The 23,446-nt window shown below is 36.6% G+C and overlaps 2 protein-coding genes across 22 annotated transcripts in view; one reads left to right on the top strand and one right to left on the bottom strand.

The window, feature by feature from the left end:
• LOC127839330 (A disintegrin and metalloproteinase with thrombospondin motifs adt-1-like) overlaps positions 1-23,446 on the bottom strand; it is a 288,676-nt gene that overhangs the window by 213,923 nt on the left and 51,307 nt on the right. The window lies entirely within an intron of this gene.
• LOC127839328 (nucleoporin NUP188-like) overlaps positions 1-23,446 on the top strand; it is a 104,817-nt gene that overhangs the window by 60,129 nt on the left and 21,242 nt on the right. Inside the window, exons 19-35 of the mRNA XM_052367631.1 lie at positions 2,705-2,792; positions 3,618-3,694; positions 4,525-4,639; positions 5,825-5,945; positions 6,951-7,023; positions 8,117-8,236; positions 9,805-9,974; positions 10,589-10,749; positions 12,569-12,685; positions 15,489-15,658; positions 16,389-16,452; positions 17,531-17,604; positions 18,911-18,986; positions 19,394-19,534; positions 20,921-21,081; positions 21,555-21,709; positions 22,463-22,620. Of these exons, the coding sequence (XP_052223591.1) occupies positions 2,705-2,792; positions 3,618-3,694; positions 4,525-4,639; positions 5,825-5,945; positions 6,951-7,023; positions 8,117-8,236; positions 9,805-9,974; positions 10,589-10,749; positions 12,569-12,685; positions 15,489-15,658; positions 16,389-16,452; positions 17,531-17,604; positions 18,911-18,986; positions 19,394-19,534; positions 20,921-21,081; positions 21,555-21,709; positions 22,463-22,620 (2,041 nt within the window). The remainder of the gene's footprint in view (positions 1-2,704; positions 2,793-3,617; positions 3,695-4,524; positions 4,640-5,824; positions 5,946-6,950; positions 7,024-8,116; positions 8,237-9,804; positions 9,975-10,588; positions 10,750-12,568; positions 12,686-15,488; positions 15,659-16,388; positions 16,453-17,530; positions 17,605-18,910; positions 18,987-19,393; positions 19,535-20,920; positions 21,082-21,554; positions 21,710-22,462; positions 22,621-23,446) is intronic.

Here is a 23,446-nt window from a genome sequence, read left to right as displayed (position 1 = left end):
TTACATCAGTGTTTGAAACGCTTATGAAAAATAATTACCCAAGCCTTTCAAAATTTAAGCACGGACAGATCTGTATCGAACTATTCTTTTCACAAATGAAAATAGACGCTACCCTATTCGTCTGCGTCAAGAATTTGTCGTAAAACTTGTGGTAAGCGTTAGATGCAGACGTGCACAACAGATTGAGTTCTGAATACAGATTTCTGAATGCAGACTTTTATAGAAACTCCTCACAGCAGTTACTTCCCTTGCTTCGCCCGGTCAGTAACTTCTAGTATAAGGGAGGCCACTGCGTAGGAGATTGAGATTTATAGTGCAGATAGAATTGTTTTACGAACGAAATTTGTTTTAGGTTATAAGAAGATTTTTTGACATAAAACGGTCTTAGAAAAATTCACTAAAAACGGTGTCAGCAATATTCTTGGAAGAAAACGTTAGAAAAACGTTTCAATTTTTTTTTTGTAAGAATGACCATATACTAAATTAAATAGATATTTCGTCTGATTTTTGATCAGGTAAGGCTTCATAATGGGCAACCGATCGATGTGGATTTTCGAAATGTGGTATATACCATAAGCATAGGTGCGTAAACGCACCTATGCTAAAAACACACTGGAGTACAACGACTATAGAAATGTAACACAAAAGCCATGCACATAAAGCTGGTTTAACATTTGGCTGATAACACCGGGATAAACCATTTTCTAATAACAGGGTGAAACATGATATCTGGTAACAAGCATGCTTCTGATTTACGTTCACGTTTATTAATAAAACAATATCTGACAGTTCTCAAAAATATGTATCTATTGGTGCAACATAAAATATTGGTATTTTCTTTAGAGAAAGTCTTTTCAATATTTTATTATAGCAAACTTTACATTTTTTAATCCAATTAATGTAAAGATCACAAAGCTCTTTGAACTACACATGTTTAGCTCACCTGAGCGCAATGTGCTCATGGTGAGCTTTTGTGGTTGCCTTTTGTCTGTCGTGCGGTGTGACCATTTGCCTTGTCAAAACTCTATAGGCAAAATTTATTGTCCAATCTTCAAGAAATGTGGTTAGAAGATTTTTCCCAATTACATCTTGGACAAGTTCGAAAATGGTTTTGGTTGGTTGACAAACATGGCCGCCAGGGGTCAGGCATTTTTCCTAATATGGCTATAATAAAACCTTTTTAACACTTTAGTGGCCACTTTAATCGTCCGATCTTCATTAAACTTGGTCAGAAGATTTATCCCAATAATATCTTTGACGAGTTTGAAAATGGTTCTGGGTGGGTGAAAAACATGGCCGCCAGGGGTTGGGGCATTTTTCCTTTATATATATAGCTATAGTAAATCCTTGTTTACACTCTAGAGGCCACATTTATTGTCCCATCTTCATGAAACTTGGTCAGAAGATTTGTACAAATGATATCTTGAACAAGTTCGAAAATGTTTCCGGTTGGTTAAAAAACATAGCCGCCAGGGGGTGAGCATTTTTCCTTAAATTGTTATAGTAAAAACTTGAAAGCACTCAAAGAGTCACAATTATTGTCCAATCTTCATGAAAATAGGTCAGAACGTTTGTGTTAATGATATCTTGGATAAGTTCAAAAATGGTTCCAGTCCGTTGAAAAAAATGGCCACCAGGGTGCGGGGAATTTATACTAGTATGGTTATAGTAAAACCTTGATAGCACTCTTAAAGTTACAATTATAGTTCACTCTACATGAAACTTGGTCAGAACATTTGTTCTAATGCTATCTGGTCTGAGTTCGAAAATAGTTCCTGTCCTTTGGAAAACATGGCCAATAGGGTGCTGGACATTTTTCCTAATATGGCACTTGTCAAACCTTCTTAACTCTCTAATTCATATTTTGGCCAAGTTTGAAAATGGTTTCAGAAACATCTAAAAAAATGCTAAGAGCAGTTCAGTTCACTGAAGTCTGAGGTGATTGACGGTGGGCCTCTGGCACACTTTGTAGGATTTTTCATTATATTGACATGAACAAGTTTAATTTTCACATGTTTTGTTTTAGGGATAAAAGTAAAGTAAACAATGGATGCAAAATGAAACATTAGGGTTTTGTTGGATTTTTCACTTTAATGTTAACCATGTATCTCTAAAAAAAAATTGGATGCATGTTCCAGCGAGCTTTTGCGCCAGAACATTTGATTGAATTAAATCTCTGTTGAAAAAAATGACTCCTAGGGTGAGGCACTTTGTATTATAAGCTATATTTAAACCTTTTAAACTCTCAAAAATTCACATTATGGTCCAATCATCTTAAAACTGGCTTTAAACATAAACTTTTATTCTAATGATATGGGGTAGTTTGAAAACTGTTTTGGTCAGTTGATAAATATGGCTTCAGTTTTCCTTATATGGCTATTGGAACTTAATTAACACTATCAGTTTTCCGTAACTTTCTTCAGTGAAACAGTTTTAACCAACATAAGTCACACTTTTTGCCCATTCATCATGAAACTGGATCAGAAATGTAATTTTGTTCTAATAACATCTTTTCAAAGTTTAAAAATGGTTCTGGGTAAAAAGCGAGGTCAGGAGTCATATTAATTACACAAACTTCACAAAAGGAGCCTAGAACAGTAACTTCAAAATAGTTCCTTTGGGTCTCAAGTGAGCAACCCTGAGGATCTTTGGCCCTCTTTTCTTAAATCTTTTTCAAATTTTCAAATCTGATCCTACATTACAGATTTGTCACGTTCAACCCTCCACCATTGAAACTATTGGCTGCTGCTGTAGACTGTGTCACTTGTGTTGCTAAGCAACAACCTAGACAGGTGAGTACCACTTGTTATAAATAGTATAAAATGGCTATTTGGGCTTTATATGACCTGCATCATGTGAAAATGGGTCTTATGCCGTATGCAGCCATCAAAGCTCCAAAAGAGCTATACTCTCTGCTAACGAGACCACAACACATTGTGTGACTATAGCGGATAGGATAGCTCTTGACCAGAATGCAGGATTGTGTCTGCTGATCGGGAGCTCTGCTGGTCCCATATGGTATTAGACCAATTATTGCATGTTGCTTGTCATTAGGTAATGTGGATAACCATAATAAGAGTGTCATAGGGAAAAAAAGTGTATCACAAAAATGTTCAGTGTGCTGCTAAAAAGGAACAGGGTAAAAAGTTGGACTGGTCTAGCTGGTCACTTTTTCTATTAATATTTTTCTCACCTTATAAAGTATGTAAGTGTAGTTTAAACCTATTTATTTTAAAGCGATTGCATCGGAAGCCATATATTTATTGAAACGCTCTTGAGTCCATTTCCTGGAACTATAATCAGTTCTTGATGTTTTTGTGGGAGGTCAAAGGAACACTATAAGTGGGGATCGAACCAGTGACGTCCTGGTCGCTACGCGGACACCACATCCACTACGCCACGGCAACCTATCTAAATTTGACACTTGTTATTAAGATTTTAAGGGACCTTTTATTTGCCTCTGGGTATTTTCAAAACAAGAAGTTTGTGTTGACAAGTCCCTTTAGGAAGCTGGATAGACGCAAAAGAGAGTAGGGCTCTAAGGGCAGATGTCTCTGTTAATTTACTCGAGATCTTTCCCTACAAAAATGATGTCATGTGATGTCTATCACTTGCAGGCATGGCACGAGATGAAGCAGACTGGCCTACTCCCGTACCTGACAGAGAACATTGACAACATGGCGGAGGTCCTTAGGTATCTCAAAAACCTTTATTTAAATTTGAGGGTCGATCTGGTAAAACTGGGCATTAAGTGATATTATGGGCATCTAACAGTTTATAGGTGTGTATTGCAACCGTTGTTTATTTTTGGTGTTGGTGAAAAATGCCCATAATATAACTTTAATGTATATGCTTAAAGTGTAATTCCAGTTCACACGGGCTTATTTGTGACAACACTTTTTGAATATACATTACGCCCAGTTTTACCTGAGCTTAGACTTTATCAAAGTTACATATAAAAAAAGAATACAATATGCAATTACAATATATATATATATATATATATAATGTTAATAGAATTATATTGTAATTTTCTACCAACATATAACAGATCTTATAAAAGAAGAAGTGGATGTATATGTATATAGTACATAGCACTCGCCACTTATTTAACAAATAAATTAAATAAAATAATGAATACATGTTTAAGCCTGTGTTTCATGTTACTGAAAACGTATTGCTGCATAAGGGATGGAACTTAACATATTAATATGGATGTAAATATGTGCACCTCTATATTTTGGTTAGATTTTGTTGACACAAGCAGATTTCTGAGAATCAATTTGAATGTGGGGGCATATGTTTCCTCAGGACACATGTATGTACAGTTGGCTTAGGTATTTTTTTACTGTTCATATAAAAAATAATGTTTTTTATATTTGTCAAACAATTTTTCCACTTATAATAAAATTATAATAAGCTTGTGTCATTACTTCAAGTCTACTGGTGCATACTTATTTAATATCTGTGCATTCTCACTATACTTATCTGTGCACTGTAAATTAAAATGTTTGTTGTCTCCAGCGGTCAAGGACTGAATGCTGGTCTCTATGGTAACCTGCTGGCAGGATGCGAGGTACCCCAGGGCAATTACCTACTCACAGAAGCATTCCTAGACTTTGTGTCTGATCTTGTAATGGTAGGTAACTCTCTTAAGCTTTTTATGTCCCCCACTATAGTAGTGGGGGACATATTGTTTTTGCCCTGTCTGTTTGTCTGTTGGTCTGTTTGCACCAACTTTAACATTTTGCAATAACTTTTGCTATATTGAAGATAGCAACTTCTTATTTGGCATGCATGTGTATCTCATGAAGCTGCACATTTTCAGTGGTGAAAGGTCAAGGTCATCCTTCAAGGTCAGAGGTCAAATATATATGGCCAAAATCGCTCATTTTATGAATTCTTTTGCAATATTGAAGATAGCAACTTGATATTTGGCATGCATGTGTATCTCATGAAGCTGCACATTTTGAGCGGTGAAAGGTCCAGGTCATCCTTCAAGGTCAGAGGTCAAATATATGTGGCCCAAATCGCTTATTTTATAAATACTTTTGCAATATTGAAGATAGCAACTTGATATTTGGCATGCATGTGCATCTCATGGAGCTGCACATTTTGAGTAGTGAAAGGTCAAGGTCAAGGTCATCCTTCAAGGTCAGAGGTCAAATATATGTGGCCCAACCCCTTATTTTATGAAAACTTTTGCGATATTAAAGATAGCAACTTGATATTTGGCATGCATGTGTATCTCATGGAGCTGCACATTTTGAGTGGTGAAAGGTCAAGGTCATCCTTCACAAGGTCAAGGTCATCCTTCAAGGTCAAACATCATATAGGGGGACATTGTGTTTCACAAACACATCTTGTGTTGGGAATGTTTGCTCCAACTGTCCGGAATTAATATTTATCTGGCTTCCAGTCCTGTTCCACTCTTATACATTATGATTGGCATCAGTTTATTCCAGAAGTTAACTGTCAGAGCATAATGTCAATGACCATGGTCAACCAAACCTTGCCGAATGTCAGAATGTTTGTGTCCTAATTGACATTTCCTGTTTGATCCTTTCAAAGAAGTAAAAATTAGATTAGCACAAATATTGAATGTTAATGCTTTTTGGAAAAATTCCCAAGTAAATGCTATCACAACTTGTTTTTTGGTGATTTTACAATGTGACAAGACAATTTAAGTGAATGAAGCCAAGAAAAGGGCAGCAAAAATTCACCAAGCTATACAGACTTTTGATTTGCTTAAAATTATTCTGATGATTGCTCCTTCACACTGAGTTAAGTGATATATTGAAAGAAAAACGCTCTTGTTTTTCAGCCGTTGTACAAGCTGGGCCAGGAGGAGCAACTTCAACCATGTTTGATGTACATCCTGCGGGAAATCTTCCCTGCCTTCCAGAAGTGGAGATACTACTCGACGCCAAAAAAGGAAATCATAGGTCGGGAGAGTCATTATTTTCGAGAGAATCATTACTATTATAGGTCGTAAGTGATTTATAACCATCATAGGTCAGAAAGTCATTGTTACTGAGGGACATATTACCCCGATATTTTTTGCCCAATAGGAAAAAGTACTGATACCAATCCAATTGGGACAAATGTGCACGAAAAACCCTTAACTTGGGAAAATTTGCGTCATGAAACCTTCATATTGGGAAATTGGTGTTTTTTATTTTTGCTCCCAAATACTTTAAAATTGATAACTAAATGTTGTCAAGTTGTCAATATTATATTTACTTCTGTTCAAGCCATACATCTGCATTGGGTAACTAACAAAATGTTGCATTTTATTTATATATAAAATATATGTATTATTTATTTATTTTTGGAAACCTGTAATTGGGATTTTTTGTACAGGCATTAAGCCTACCATATCACAAAGTGCTTTGTGTGAGCTAATATGATTAGTTTATGTTGGGCTTTGTGTGTTGTTAACATTCAGCACCTAACTAGAAGCCAATGCAAAATCTTGATGAATCTTTATTGTGAAAAGGTCTAGTCCAAGTTCAAATCTTGGTCAAAACTAGGTTACCAGGTCAAATCTTAAAAAACAATTGCTATCATTCTAGAATCCACATGTATGCCTAAATCTTGATGAATTATGGTTTTATATTTATTTTGGGGTCAAAACTAAGGTCAACGGTTCAAATCTAATTAAAAGTGTGAAGCTACTCTAGATTTTACAGTAACGATTCGATTTTGATAATATCTTGGCAAAGTTTGTGTAAGTAATCGCCAAAAGCCTGTTCACCTTTATATGCATATTTGAGCATGTGTGCTTTAAAAACCTGTTTGATATCTCGGCAAAGTTTTGGTTAGAATGGCCAAACGCCTGTTCACATTTATATGCATATTTGTGCACATGTGCTTTAAAAACCTGTATAATTTTGACATATATTTGTTTTAAATCAGTTTTAGTGATGATCCATATGTTTTGTTTTCAGGTCAGAAATGTCTGAGTATCACACACAAGATTTTGAACTTGAATGTTCCCAAAGAGAAACTACAGGCAAAAAGGTAATAAAGTTGTTTTACTTACATTATATAAAGAAACATAATTATAAACAGAGTAAATGCTGAAATTTCCTTTTTATACCCCCACAAACGAAGTTTAGGGGGGTATATAGGAGTGAGCTTGTCTGTTGGTCGGTCGTTCTGTCGGTCCGTATTAAATGTCTGCTCTCTAATTCATGTTCTTTTCATCCGATCTTCACCAAACTTGGTCAGATGTTGTATCTAGATAATGTCTAGGTCAAGTTCGAATATTGGTCATGCTGGGTCAAAAACTAGGTCACAGGGTCACTTAGTGCGTATTAAACATTGAGCATGGTGTCTATTGTCTAATTCAAGTAGTTTTCATCCATGCTTCACCAAACTAAGTCAGAAGTTGTATCTAGATGATCTCTACGCCAGGTTTGAACATGGGCCATGCTGGGCCAAAAACTAGGTCACGATGTCACTAAGTGCGTTTTTTAACATTCATCATGGTGTAAGCTCTCTAATTTAAGTAGTTTTTATCCAATCTTCACCAAACTAGTTCAGAAGTTTTATCTAGATGATCTTAAAGCCAAGTTCGAACATGGGCCATGCCAGATCAAAAACTAGGTCATGGGGTCATGGGAAGACAACATGCAAAATATTCTTTGTCAATGCGGCATGTGGGGGTATTTGTTGAGTCTGTGACAAAGCTCTAGATGCTGGCTGAAATTATCTTGCGTTTTATCAGTGCTGATTTATAAGTGATCGTGATTATCGCAGAACTTAAAAAAAGAATTTGATTCAAGTCATAAATTCAAAAACTTCATCCCCAAAACCAAACCCTATCAGAAACAAAAAGCAAGCTTATTAATCACAGTCAATCAAATTACTTAAATATGAGCCTAGCTGTGGGCTAAAGGGGTGAAATGCAAACAGGTTAATCAGGGACAGCACTTTCCTCTTGTATGGATTTTTTAATAGACTGCTTTTAAGCTAATAATTCCATACAAGTTTAAAGTTAAGTCCCCAATTAGCCTGTGCTAACTGCACAGGCTAAACTGGGATCTGGGAAGACACTTTAAGCACATGCATTTAGTTCTGTTTTTCCAGAGCTCCATTCATATGTTTTTAGGCCCCATATTCGGCAGCTGTGTGCCTATAGCCTGCTGTTCACTGAGGCAGGAAAGGCTTTACTGGAGATCATAGCAACAGGGGTAGAAACCGTGGAGCTTCTGCTGTCACAACAGTCAAGGTCAGTGGATGCCTTTAGAGGTTGTGGCCTTTAGCCTTTGGACCTAGTTCTTGTGGGCCCAACTCTGTCATAATATGCCTATCACTTAAGTCAAGTGCGATATTAATAGTTTAATAGAGAAAACAGTGTTATCAGTATTGAATGACTTAAACACGATTGAGCAATTGCAGGGGTGTGATTTTTCCGCAGATCCGCGGATTTCCGCGGATTGGGTTGTCCCGGAGGTCACTTCTGAGATTCGCGTAAATTCGTTTTATAAAAATGTGGGGGAGAGGGGCTACCACCGATTCGGCGGACATATTTCATAAGCGGTTCGAAATATCCGCGGCCTGTGAAATCTCTCCGCATTTTACACTGGTAGTCTAGATTCTGCCTAAGCATTTTTAAAACGAGCGATATAATTGGCTGTCGTTTCCCATTCTTCCAATTAAAATCGTTTTCTTAAAATGCGCTCAGCTGATTTGTTTGCAAATGGCGCCGTTGTGAAAAGAAAATTAAGATTATTGAAATGACAAATAGCAATCGAATAAACGACTGACATCACCTAGTCTGATAGGAATAATGAAATGTGTTTGTCAAAAAAAAAGACTACGTTTAAGATACAAGCAACACATATTTTGTTAAGAAATGTGCCCACTGAATTTGTGTCACGGAAACCAGTGTTTGCAAATTGGAGTTCAGTCTACTCGCGAAGTAAAACAATTTAGAAGAGTATCGTTCGAACATGGAAATAGACAAACATGATTTGATTTATATGTCTGTGGGTCTGTGTATAATTAGATTCATATGCATATTCTGCTTTATTATGTTTGTCACGATGTTCAGTTGACTGAAATAGCGTTGAGCTGAGTGAAGATGTGAAATGCAAGATATTGAAAGGTAAACAAATTAAATATATTAATTTAACTCAGTTAATACATCATTAACACAAGAAGAACACTCAAGTGTGTTTGTTTATATTAAGTCCATTAATTGTAATTCAATACATTGAAAAACTGCTGCTATTGATCACAATAAATACTTACTGAACTGTTTACTTTGCATTATCAGTATGTTAAATGTGAAGTTTAACAGGTTTTTATAAAGAAATATTGTTATGAAGTTCAAGAAGTTGTTTATTTTAATGTCTGTTTTCAGGTTTGTCATTGCGTTATGCGCGCCATTCGTGTAGTCAAAATCAGTCGACAGAACTTTCCTCCCCTCTGACTTTGCCTCAATCACACCCCTGAATTGTGACGCATTTCTTGCAAATCTTGAGATGTATTTACATAATGCATTTAAACATTTCCTAATATTGCATTATAATATGTTGATATTCAAGATTTTATAAACATATTTCTGATTTCAGCCTACAGAAAACAGCATAATGAATTTTAAATCATTAAGAACATTTATCTATCAAATGCCCTGAAATATTGTCTGTACATACTGCACAGTGTATTTTTCCACTTTGAAAATAAAGAATTCAAAAGAAACAGCCATGTGACCAATATCAGCCAATACTTCAGTGTCTTATAACATATTGAAATTAAAAAATTCAAAATCAAGGGTCATGTGATCAATTTTAGCCAATCAGAAGGCAGCGGTGAGGATCTAGTTCAGCTGATACAGATGGCATTCTCTGTGATGAATCGTCTGCTCCTGCTGAGGTCACATGATCAACTCTCTCCTGTGGAGGTCGCGTTGTCATCCCAACCAGCTGGGTACCAGAACCAGCACATTGTGGGAGTTATTGCAGGCATGTAATCAGGGTCTTAGTTTAACTTTAAATCTGTTTATTGTAGCTGGATTGCATTGAAAGGCTTATTGAAACACCCTTTATTAATCCAACAATTATAACTTTAACAATATCAAGTAAAAATTCCCAAAGTAACGGGTATAGGACTCTCAAAATGGTTTAAAAAAGGCCAGCTATCTTCTGTATATTCTCTATGTAAAGATGACCATAAAATAGGAAAGTGTCATTCCTGCTTAGAGTGTGCAGACTGCAAATCTTGGAAGATACTTTAAGCACTTGCATCAATACAAAGAAGTAGGTGAAACTCCAGCTGCTGGAGCAGTATTGAATTCTTATTATATACAATTTGTGGTCCTTTATTTAAGGCAAGTGGCCAATTGCCAAAGCAGAACAATACAGCACAATCAGAAAAACAACATACACACATAGAAGAAAAAAAGCCTTGGAACGGTCAATGCAAAGCAATGGGGGTTTAGACCGGTTTTAGAGCGCTCAACCTCACACTTGTGCAGCAATATGCATGATACATATAAGTGTAAATAAAATAAAATCCATTTTTCCTAGAACAAGGCTCGTATGGTAACTATGGTAACACATTCCCGTTTCTCTTCTAGAGTACATCTATCACAGGACCAACCCCCTACTCCCCAAGCTGGCCACCCTGTTTCTACGGCGACTGGCAGTGGTTCTACCCATGTCTATCCTTGCGTGCTTGGGCGCGCAGGCTGAGGCACTCAGAGATATCTACCTCATGAGGCTGCAGTCAGCTACTGAGGTACACATGATTCTAATTAGTCACATTATTAGTTCCCTACATGTTTTACAGATCGGGACCATAGCTTAATCTTTCAGGGAACATGTCATGTTGCCAATGGGATAAATGTAGACATCAAGGGGAGACATTTGTATGTGTTTTTTGTGGGGGTTTTTTAGGGAGGGAGGGGCGGGGTATATTTATATATAGACCCTTAAGCTGAGGGAATTTAGCCTTTAAAGTTTGTTGAGACAGCTTTAGAATGTTTTATTATCACTAAATGTGTTTTCATAAAATATGTTGTTGTTTTTTTGTTTTTGTTTTTATTCAGACTTGTTATTTTAGGAAGAATACAATAACTTCTTAACATTAAGTCTGGAACAAACAGGGGTCTCGCGAGTGGGCGAAGTGGGCGATTTTCTCGCCCAGTGAAAATTAACTTCGCTAATTAATTTCAAGAAGGCGACATAACTTCTCAACCTTTTAATGATTTGTTTGTGCCACACATTGACCGGTTAAAATCAATTTGATGTGGACATTGGACACAGGAGAATTCTCAGCCATAAGTTGCCCCATTTACAGATCATGCAAAGTTGAACATTCAAATGAACAGTCGGGAGCTATTAGTTCTTAAAATTGTTCATAGGTGATGCATTGATTAATTGCCTTGTGCTGGCTACCAATAACTATACTTCAGCAAAGTTAAATGGCCCATTAAAACAATACAAAGGAATGATCAATTGGGAAGAGGTTACCTAGCACTGTCAATAAATATGGGGCTCATTTACAGGTCAGATTTGGAATCTCTGCTGTAAAATGAGATTTTAAATGAATTTTTAATTTAAAAAAAATTGTAACACAATATAAATTTGATTTAATGTTGAATTGCTTAAAAATTACAAGGAAGTAAAAGATTATGAACATTACTGGTTTTGTTACAATTGAAGTTTTATTTGATACACCTGTACTGGAAAAAAATAATTAAAAGTACCAGCATAATTTACAATCAATGACAGATAAGAACAATGTAGGTTTTATACACTTAACATCTCTTATTATAAATGAAATGCAGCCTTTTGAAATCCACCACCCATTTCAGCCTCTATTATTAAAATTAATTTAGCAGTAGTGAGGCTTATCAGTTATTACATAAATAGCATGTTAAATGTTAAATAATATTACTTAAACTCAGTTTAATGCATCAATAACAAAACATGAACATTTAAGTGTGTGACTGTATTTGTAAATGTTGTCCCCCAAAGTGTGAAATGAGAGTTGTTTCTGATTAATGATAATTGGCATGGTGTAATGAGGGGTATAAGACAAGTAAAGAGTTGATTGAAAGCTAAACGGAAACCACTTCTCCGTTAAGTTGCCGCAAAATACATGTAAAATGAAGACCTATGACGCAACTCTACAGAAGTGACATCTCCCACAATTGTGAGCTAAGCTTGACCCCTGGATGCAAAAGTACCATTTCTCCCTGAAAAATTGCCACTTCTCCCTATTTTTGCCTTAGGGAGAAGTGACTTCTCCCTAAATTTTGAACCTAGCTAGACCCCTGAACAAAGAACCATTTACCTGCTAAACAGGAGTTCCTTTTTCCCTTGTATTTATCTTAAAAAATGTTTGAATTAAAGTGTTATTGAGGTAAAAATATTTACAAAAATTGGATAAAATAAAGGCATTTTTGTGAAATTTTTCAAAAATAGAAGTTTGTTAAGACATGTTTATTTGAAAAGCCAAAGTTGTTGTGCAAAATTGTTGTGGCCATAATGTCAGACATAGTTTATGAGATGATGCATCGGAAAAGTTTTAAGGATGACTCTTTTCTTCACAGGACCTTGGGTTGAAGACGGGTATTCTGGAGCTGCTGTCCGTATGTGTGGAGAGCCAGCCTGGTCTCATAGAACTCTTCCTGAATGTGCAGCCTGCACCCCAGTCCAACACAGTCAAGGTGAGTAGGGGAGGTAACTAAAGGTGAGTGGATGACTAGTGGGTATTTCTAAATAAAGGGGGGTAATCAAAGGTGAATGGAAGAGTAATGATTATTTCCAAACTAAGAGAGGTAATCATAGGTGAATGGAAGAGTAATGGGTATTTCCATACTAAGAGAGGTAACCATAGGCGAGTGGGAGAATAATGGGTATTTTCTAAATAAGGCAGGTCATCAAAGAGGAGTGAAAGAGTAATCGGTATTTTCCTAACTAAGGGAGGTAATCAAGAACAGCACATTAAATAGAGGATGTTTGTTGATTTTAATGTTTTTAGTATTAACATTTCATGAGTGGTATTAAAAAACGTTTTGTTAGTTGCCTATGAAAATATCTGTTTTTTATTAAAACAGTTTTTGTTAAATAGTCTAAATAAAACTTTGTTCAAAGCCAGAGTGAATGATCCAGTTGCCTTTTCAATGGTATTTGCAAACTGATTCAACGAACAACTGAAAATCAACAAAACAGTAGCCTTATTAAATTAATTAAGGTGAGCAACAAAGGGCCATCATGCAAAATCTTACTAATCAACATAATTTAGTTTTACAATGTACACAAACCAATCCATTTTTAGCTTACCTGATTGCTCAGGTGAGCTTTTGGGATTGGTCTTTGCCCGTCGTCCGTCCGTCCGTCGTCCGTCCACATTTGGTTGTAAACACTCTAAAGGCCACATTTCTTGTGTGATCTTCATGAAACTTGGTCAGAAGATTTGTCCCAATGATACCTCCATCAAGTTCAAAACTGGGTTATGCTCGGTCAAAAACTAGGTCACTAGGTCAAACAAAAAGAAAAACCTTGTAAACACTGTTGAAGTCACATTACATGCCCAATCTTCATGTATCTTTGTCAAAATGTTCGTCTTAATGATATGTTGGTTGAGTTTAAAAGTGGTTCTGGTCCATTGAAAAACATGGCCAGCAGTGGGCCGGGCAGTTTTCCTTATTTGGCGGAAGAGAAACCTTGTAAACACACTAGAAGTCACAATTTTTGCCCAATCATCATGAAACTTGGTCAAAACATTGGTTTTATTGATATCTCGGATGACTTCGAAAATGGTCCAGATCAGTGAAAAAACATAGGCACCAAGGGGCGGGGAAGTTTTTGCTATAGGTATATAGTGAAAACATGTGAACACTCTAGAAGTCACATTTTTGGTCCAATCTTCATGAAATTTGGTCAGAACATTTGTTTCCTCGATATGTGAATTAAGTTCGAAAATGGTTCCGGTCCGTTGAAAAACATGGCTGCCAGGGGGACGGGGCAGTTTTCCTTATATTTATATAGTTAAAAAGGCGTGTGAACAGTTCATAAGTCACATTTTTTGCCCAATCATCATGAAACTTGGTCAAAACAGTGGTTTTATTGATATCCTGGATGAGTTAAAAAAATGGTCCAAATCGGTGAAAAAACATGGCCGCCAGTGGGCGGGGCAGTTTTCTCTAAATGTATATAGGGAAAACATGTAAACACTCTAGAAGTCACTTTATTGGCCCAATTTTCATGAAATTTGGTCAGAACATTTGTTTCCTTGATACGAGAGTTGAGTTTGAAAATTTTATATGGTCCTTTGAAAAACATGGCTGCCAGGGCGGTTGGGCGGATTTTTCATATATTTATATAGTAAAAAAGCTTGTGAACACTCTAGAAGTCACATTTTTTGCCCAATCATCATGAAACTTGGTGAAAAGATTGTTTTTTATTAATATCTCAGATGAGTTCGAAAATGGTCCTCATCGGTAAAAAAAACATGGCCACGAGGGAAGGGAGTGGTGGGGAAGTTTTCCTTATATGACTATTGAGAAACCTTGTGAACACTCAAAAAGTCACATTTTTGCCTAATCATCATGAAACTTAGTCAATACATTGGTTTTATTGATATCTCGGACAAGTTGGAAAATGGCTCAGATCGGTGAAAAAAACAAAACTTTAGCTCACCTGATTGCTCAGGTGAGGTTTTAGGTTTGGTCTATGTCCGACGTCCGTCCACACTTGGTTTGTAAACACTCTAGCATTCACATTTCTCAAGCATTCTTTATTAAAGTTGCTGAGAAGCTTAGTTGCCACAAGATCTCATTAAAGTTTGATAATGAGCAAAATTGCATAATAAATACCATAATTATTGCCCTTAGATTGTCCACATTTTCATTATATTATACAAAATTCTTGTAAACACTTTAGAGGTGTCAATTTTGTTTCAGATTTTATGAATCTTGGTCATAATATTTATTTTTGTAAGCAAAGTTTGATGTTTTGTCATGAGGGGTAAAAATATAGGTCACCAGGTCAATCTTACCAAGACCTTGTAAACACTCCATACGCCAGAGTTTTGGTTCAATAATGATGAAACTTTACCAGGATGTTTGTCTTGACAATATCTAGGTCAAGTTTGACGTTTGGTAAAGATTGAATGAACCGACTCCTCTCAGGTGAGCGAACTGGGGCCATCTTTGCCCTCTTGTTTTTAAATATTCTACTTCTTTTGGAACATTTATTTAAGAAAAAAAAACAGCCCTAAACTGTGAAACTGTCCATTTATAATCCCACACTACTTACACAACCCTTTCTTGCTCAGAAGCAAAGCATTAATCGCTATTTGCAACCAGAATAAAACAAGAACAGCGCGCTAGTAACTTGCAGTCTGTTCAGGTTTTATGCTGTTTGCTGCTCATCAGCACCTTAGGGTTGGGAATACCTTTAAAACTTAAATCTTGTATTAAACTAAGGTCTTAAGGGACTACAAACGTGTCAAACTGTTGTTTTCAGGATGTACAGGTGGGTCAGGTGAGCTGCATCCAGACGGTGCTGGATCTAATTGATTCCCGGCGCCAGGGCTCGTACCAGTGTCCCCCGGACCTGCTGTCAGCCTGCACAAACTTCATCCACGCCCTCTGGCTTGGCTCTAGGGAGACAGCGATGGTGGCCCTAAAAACCAAGTATGTTGTCTGCATGGGTGTGGTAACCAGGGTATATATGAGTCGCATTCTGAGAAAACTGGGCATAATTCTTGTGCGTTAAGTGTCATCCCAGATTAGCCTGTGCAGTCCGCTTTTATGACATTTTTCGTTTAAATGAAGTCTCTTCTTAGCAAAAATCTAGGCAGAAAGTGTAGTCGCTGATTAGCCTGTGCGGACTGCACAGTCTAATCTGTGACGACACTTAGTGCACATGCATTATGCCCAGTTTTCTCAGAACACGGCTCATATAACCATACCTGCTTGCTTTCACTTTTTTGAATTTTCTTAAATTTGGAAATATCTGAGTCTCTTAAAAAGTGTCTTAAATTGCTAATATTGTAAAATAATGAATATTTTATTTTCATGGGAAGAAACCAAACTAATTTTAAATTAAAATATTATATTAAAATTATTGGTAAGTCTGTGAGGTTATCAATTGGTCAGAGAGCATTGTCCCTGATTAATCTGTACCGACTGTACATGATTAACTGGGACGAAACTACGCACATGCATTAAGCTCTGTTTTGCCAGAATGAGGCTCATTTATACAACGCGAACACTGGTGTCTGTTGTAAGAAAAGTAATTTTGTGTTCCTCTTATACACCTTTGCAAACAAAAATATGCAAATCTCATCATTATCTGCTCTTTTAAACAAAATATTTCTCCAAATGCGTTTAAAGTGACTTCAACTAACTCTGTGTATTTCAGACCCAACTTCTGGTCGAGTTTTTGCATGTCATTATTGAAGGATTTACCCAGCATTGGGGATCAGGTAAGCTTATACACTCAGTCAGTGTTTCCATGATCAAATTGCATAAACCCTTTGTATTGAGATCTCTTATTTATTTTTTATGCCCCCGAAGGAGGGCATATGGTGATTCTTCTGTCCGTCTGTCTGTCTTTCCGTCACACTTTGTGTTTAGGTTTCCAAAAATGCTCATAATTTCTATGTCCCATGAGATAATACCTTCATATTTGGTTGCCTGTGAATATGGACAAGGCCTTTCCATACACACACAATTTTTGACCCCTTGACCTGGAACTTAGGGTCCGCATTTAGGTTTCAAAATCTGCATTTAGGTTTTGAAAATGCTCATAAGTTCTATGTCCCTTGAGATATAACCTTCATATTTGGCATGCATGTGTATATGGACAAGGCCTTTCCATACACACACAAATTTTGACCCCTGTGACCTTGACCTTGAACTTAGGGTCCGCATTTAGGTTTCAAAATCTGCATTTAGGTTTTGAAAAATGCTCATAACTTCTATGTCCCATGAGATATAACCTTCATATTTGGCATGCATATGTATATGGACAAGGCCTTTCCATACACACAAAAATTTAGACCCCTGTGACCTTGAACTTAGGGTTTGCATTTAGGTTTCAAAATCTGCATTTAGGTTTTGAAAAATGCTCATAACTTCTATGTCCCTTGACATTAAACCTTCATATTTGGCATGCATTTGTATATGGACAAGGCCTTTCCAATGCACAAACATTTTGACCCCTGTGACCTTGACCTTGAACTTAGGGTCCGCGTTTAGGTTTCGAAATCTGCCTTTAGGTTTCGAAAAATGCTCATAACTTCTATCAAAGCGTTTATAAGGGGCATATGTCATCGTATCGTGACAGCTCTTTTTTAAGCAAATTTTTGTTCATGAAAACAAAATTGATAGGTAAATTTCACCGTCAATCAATTAATTACGTCAACCCTCTGTAGCATTGAGATGTCAACTTCACAGGCCAATCTGGGATGACACTTTACTTAAATGCATTAAGTCCAGTTTTCCCAGAGTGACTGTTTCCTACATCTTCAAGGTGCTAGCTCACATTATTTGCTATTTCAGTTCCTGCCCTACAAAATCAAGACTGTTTCCTATATCTTCAAGGTCCTAGCTCAGGAAATCTACTCGGTCCCAAGGTCAGTCTGATAACATTAACATGTCAGCAGTGCTTGCTGTTTATCACTCTTGGTAGTCTTAAAGTCATAAGACGGCAAGTTTTGTCACATTATTTTTAAAATAGGAACTTTGTAAGCCTATTTCAAAATAGGAACTGTGTAAGCCTATTTCCAACATAGGGAAAAGCCAAATGTAAATATGACTGTTTGAACAGGAATTGTTTTAATGTGCCATCGAAATTCATACATCTTTTAAGGAATTGAATGGTATATAATCACCTTACGACAATTTATGGGACCTTTAACATAATAGGATTTACATTTGTTTTTCATGTCTTCAAATGCTTTGTTTGATTATTTTGGAAAATATTGATATTTGAAAAACATGCAAGGATTTCTGAAAGCTCAGTATTTTTTTGATTTGAAGAAACTCTGTTTAATACAATGTACAAATCAGCCTCATTATGGCAGGAGGCAGAATGGAGGCTGACGGACTACGAAAAACTACTTTCAAATAATTTTCCATAAGTGATCAGATGATGAGACGTGAATGTCCCTGGGTCTAAGGTCATGGTCAGAAATGGGCAGATTTTCATATTACACACTGGAAGTATTCCTCATGAGGATCCGTAGTGTCACTTACAAGAACCAGGTCTCTCTGTCAAATTTTCAAGGTCAATGATCAGGTTTTAGCATTTTATGCTTAAAACCTTGGAGCTTTCCTTTTTCGGCATGGACGAATTTTCGACTAACAAGAATGTGAGCAGTATAATGGAACTAAGTGTTGCACGCAACAACCTTGTCTCTTTGTCCAAGGTAAAGGTTGAAATTTTAAGGTCAAACATCAAATGTATGTATTTACAATAACCTTTATCAAGTGATCTGCAAACAAAAAGCAGGTTACAAGGTAAAAAGTCAAGGTCTCAATATAAGGCGGTCAAATTTAGCTAATTAGTACTTGACATTTTGTCCAGTGATTTATATTGACCAGCATCGATGGGGTTTCAAATAATTTGGCATTTGTTTTCAGCATGATGAAATGGACTGTCAAGTGCAAAAACCAGTTCAATAGATCTAAGGTCAATATCACAAATCAAGGTCAAAGGTCAAAACATAGTCTTAAACTTATATAAGCATTTTGAAATAACTTTGTAGCAGAAACATTCATATTGAGTGGCGTACACTATAACCAAGTCCCTATGCCGAATGTCAAGGTCAAAATTTTTGGTGAAAGAAAACAAAATTGAACCGTTTACAAATTTACTTGATTTTTTTTCTGTATGGCATATCATTGATACAATGGCACTCGTGCTTACTATTCTTTCAGCAGTAACATGGATGAAAATTTGAAGAATTTCCTGAAAGACCTTGCTGCAAAGAATCGTTTGAAATACTGGTCAAGCGTATGTATATTAACCCTTTCCCACTCAGAAGCAAAGTAAAAATGACTATGTGCAAACACCATAAAATCAGAACAGCCTGCGAGTAACTCGCAGTCTGTTCAGGTTTTATGCTGTTTGCTGCTCATCAGTATCTTAGGGTTGGAAATGAAGCCTTTAAAACTTGAATCTAGTAAGAAAGGTCTTCAATTAAATATAACTTTCTAAGGGACCTTACATTCTTCAAAATATGTATCTCAATGGGAAAGGGCTAAAAGTTAAAACATTTCAAGTTAATTCTTTCAATCACTGGTAATGTAACGATTCCTTTTAACATTTTGGTAACTATTTGTCAAGACAATTCCACATTGTGTTCACCTTTAATTATCTTCAACTTTTATACACTAACACCACACATTTCCCTCCCCCAGTATGTGATGGAGGGTGTGCGGGACACAGACAGCAGACCCCAGGACACGTCCCTAGACGGTGCTGTGGATGTGACAGAGAATCCTGTACATAAGCTGCTACTGGCATGGAAAAACTTCCTTGTGGTAGTCTCAAAAATGCAGGTAACAACAACGAACTCAATATGAGTCGCGTTTTGAGAAAACCGGGCATAATGCATGTGCGTAAAGTGTCGTCCCAGATTAGCCTGTGCAGTCCGCACAGGCTAATCAGGGACGACACTTTCCGCTTTTACTAGATTTTCGGTAAAAAGGGACTTCCTTTAAACGAAAAATACCATTAAAGCGGAAAGTGTTGTCCCTGATTAGCCTGTGCGGACTGCACAGGCTAATCTGGGACGACACTTTACGCACATGCATTATGCCCGGTTTTCTCAGAACACGACTCTTATTTATTATTGTTTATTGCAAAGGATTTCTCTTTTAATTGTTATAACCCAGTAGAGGGTATGGGGATATTTGAGCCACTTAGTTTGTCTTTCAATAATTCATTAACCCTTTACTACTTAAATACGTATTTTGACATTTGTAGTACCTTAGAAAGTTAAATTTAATAAATAACTTTCTTACTAGGGTAAATTTTTAAAGGCTTCATTTCAAACACTAAGATACCGATGAAGAGCAAACAGCATAAAACCTGAACAGACTGTGAGATACTTGCAGGCTGTTCTGGTTCTATCCTGTTTTCCCATAGCCATTTTCACTTGTCTTCTGCATGGTAAAGGGTTAATGAGATTTTCCAAAGCTTAAAAAATGTTAGTTTAGTGAGCTAGTTGAAAGTTTTTCTCTTCAATGTCTGGAGGAATTTCTTTTAAACTTACAACATGTATTCCCCATTTTATTATGACCCATAAAGGGCTATTGCTTTAACTTAATGTAGATTCTGCTAAACAACTTAAACATAAATTGAGCAATTGTTTTGAAACCATGTACATAAATGTCATAAATGCAGATCTATCAGATTGTATATGGGGTGTTTAGGTCCTAAATGTCACTTGAAGTAGATATTAAGCAATTGTTTGTACTCAATAATGAAAACAGATTGAGCAATTGATATCAAACTTTTTTACATGGATTTCTTGTCTCCATGGAGTGCATATGGGATGGGTGAAATGAAGGTCAATGTCATCTCCATGGAGTGCATATGGGATGGGTGAAATGAAGGTCAAGGTCACTATTTCTTAATATATTATGCTGGTTTTGGCTTTATAGCTCAATAACAAATTTATCTATTTTTATGCAAGCATGTTTACATTGTTTTCAACAATTTCAATTTTGTTTGAAAGTGGCACATAGGGTGAAGGTCATTGTTACTTAATATTATAGAATAAAAAGTCTCCTCTTGAAACGTACATACTAAATGTGCAGTTTGGTTTAGAAAAATAAGACCCAGAAACTCTTACAAGAACATGCAAAGTCAAGCCCATGTTTATTGGCATGTAAAGTAACAAAGTATTAATAGCTCTTAAAATGTATATTGGGGTATTAAAGGTTGCAGAGTTAAAGCTGGAGGATGGAGTGAAGGAGCTTATAGTTGTTGACCTGATAGAAGCCATCCATGCTCAGTTCACTGGTCCCCTCACAGAGCTGGGACACACTTTGTCCAAGACATGCAGTGCCCTTTACTTCACCCTGGTAACCAATTGGATGAGGTAATCGGTTTATATTATTGTATATAATTATTATATTGATTTTTTTTCTCAGATTTTATATTGGTACAGTCCCAATTAGACTGCACATTTCTGTGCTGTGAAATCAAGCTTTTTAGAAATGTAAAGTGATGAAAATAATTATTACCATGAAATTCTGGTGTTGTCAGTGAACAGACATTACTTAGTGATGTCATAGCAGTATTAGATAGCACAAGCCTAAACAGGTTTGGTCCTTTAACTCTCATTGCCTCCCTTTCTATGCCATATCAGTTTTATTTGTTCTTATTTTTCCTTTATCTATTTAACAGTGAAGATTGTTAGTGTACTTTCTAACAGGGTAGGGTAATTTGCTCCCCAGCGGGGGTTCCAAAATCAAACTAAATTGTCCTTGAAACCGTTATCAATACATTGCTTATTAAAATTAGACATACTATGTCCATTAAAGCATTATCATTATTTCCCTAATTTTTCAGTTCCTTGAAGTCCTGGTCCCCCATCATGAACCGTTGCCAGGATACACTGGTGTTGTCAATGAGTAGCGGAGACACTATGATACCCTCCATACAGATTGGGCTCATCGGTGCCTTGCTGGCCTTTCTGCAGAGTGTTAGGACCGAACCTAGCAAAAGTAAGCTCACACTTGTTGCCCACCGAGTACTACATGTGAACGTGTGTGATTGTCTGCCTTGCATTGTGCTTTGTCAATGTTTGCCTCGTTAACTCTTTACCACTTACGTATTTTGACGCATATGTAGTCCCAAAGAAAGTTACTTTTAATTAAATACCTTTCTTACTAAATTCAAGTTTTAAATGCTTCATTTCAAACCCTAAGATACTGATGTGCAGCAAATAGCATAAAACATGAACAGACTGCAAGTTGATCACAGGCTGTTCTGGTTTTACGCTGTTTGCAACAGCCAATTTCTCTTTGCTTCTTATGGGGGAAAGGTTTAATTCTAGCAATCAGCCCCTGGGCTCTTGGAATACATGCAACTCTTGAAGAATAAGTCCATAACTGAAATTTGTCCTTAAACTTTTTAATGGAGTTTTCCACCAATTGTTATTCTAAAACCTCAATGGTATATTCCGCAGATCGTTGTCCTTAAACTTGTTCAATGCTATTTTCGACAGATCGTTGTCTTTAAAAAATTTCAATGGTATCACTACACATCGTTGTCCTTAAGCTTTTTATGCCCCTGGATTGAATCTGTCCCAAAACAATTTTTTACAGATCGTTGTCCTTAAACTTGTTTAGTGGTATTTTCCAGGGATAATTGTACATAAACATTTTCAATGGTGTATGTCACAGATCCTTGTACTTAAACTTTGTCAATGATGTTTTCCACAGATAGTTGTCCTTAAACTTGCCAATTGTTTCCAGAGATGGACATGAGTCGCCTGAGAGAAATGCTAGTGTCAGTCTGCCAGATGCTGATTCAAAGTACCCGAGAATTGCCATCCATACGAGACCTTCAAACTTCACGGGATACACCTGAGCAGAGTGACAGGACCTTTGGCAGCACAGACCATAGACTGAAGGTTGGTGGAAACCCATAGAGAGTTTACTATAGACAGACATGTATAAATTGAAACCACTGAAAATGCAACGTTTGATTGGGGATAAATATGTTTCCTCACTTGTATGGCTTAAGTAGAATGTTCGCTGTGGCATAATAGATAAGGTGTCCGCCTAGGGATTGGGAGGTCACGGGTTCAATTCCCACCCAGGGAGCATTCTCTAGATCTTCACCAAAGACACCAAGTACTGGTTCTAGGCCCAGGAAACGGACTCGAGAGTCTTTCTATAAGCCTGAGCTTTTTAATGTAATTGAGCTAAGATAAATAGGTTTAAACTAAACTAAAAAGAATGTTAACCAGTGTTAATAAGCCTGCTCAAGGTGGCCTATCAAGGCCAGTGGACACTTTTTAGAGTTGCTGTCAGCTGAAAGTGGCATCATCGTTCAATGAAACAAATATCATAAGCAAAAAAAAGCGTTAATCTTTCAATTTCTAAAGTAATAATGTATAAGACATGAACATGAGCAATTATATATCATATATCACAAAAGATTAAATTGAAGTCCAATTTGACAAAAACAGATCCTCATTAATCCCTCTGTATATTGCTAATAGAAACACTTCCTAGCTAAGTGGTTGTGTACCGTCTATTGGTTTTGTTAAGCTCTAATAATGCAGCTTTATGACTGCTGACATGTATTGCTACGAAATGACATTATTAGTGTTACCTGTCCTCTGAAAGCCATGCTTTTGTGTTAAATAGCTTTTAATTACTAATATATTGTGTACCAAATCATGTACATAATACAGTAGACTCTCTGTAAACCAGACGGTCTGGGGACCGGCC

This window comes from Dreissena polymorpha, chromosome 7 (assembly GCF_020536995.1).
Source record: "Dreissena polymorpha isolate Duluth1 chromosome 7, UMN_Dpol_1.0, whole genome shotgun sequence".
Classification (NCBI taxonomy): Eukaryota; Metazoa; Mollusca; class Bivalvia; order Myida; family Dreissenidae; genus Dreissena; species Dreissena polymorpha.
This window is presented reverse-complemented; position numbering and strand designations above follow the sequence as displayed.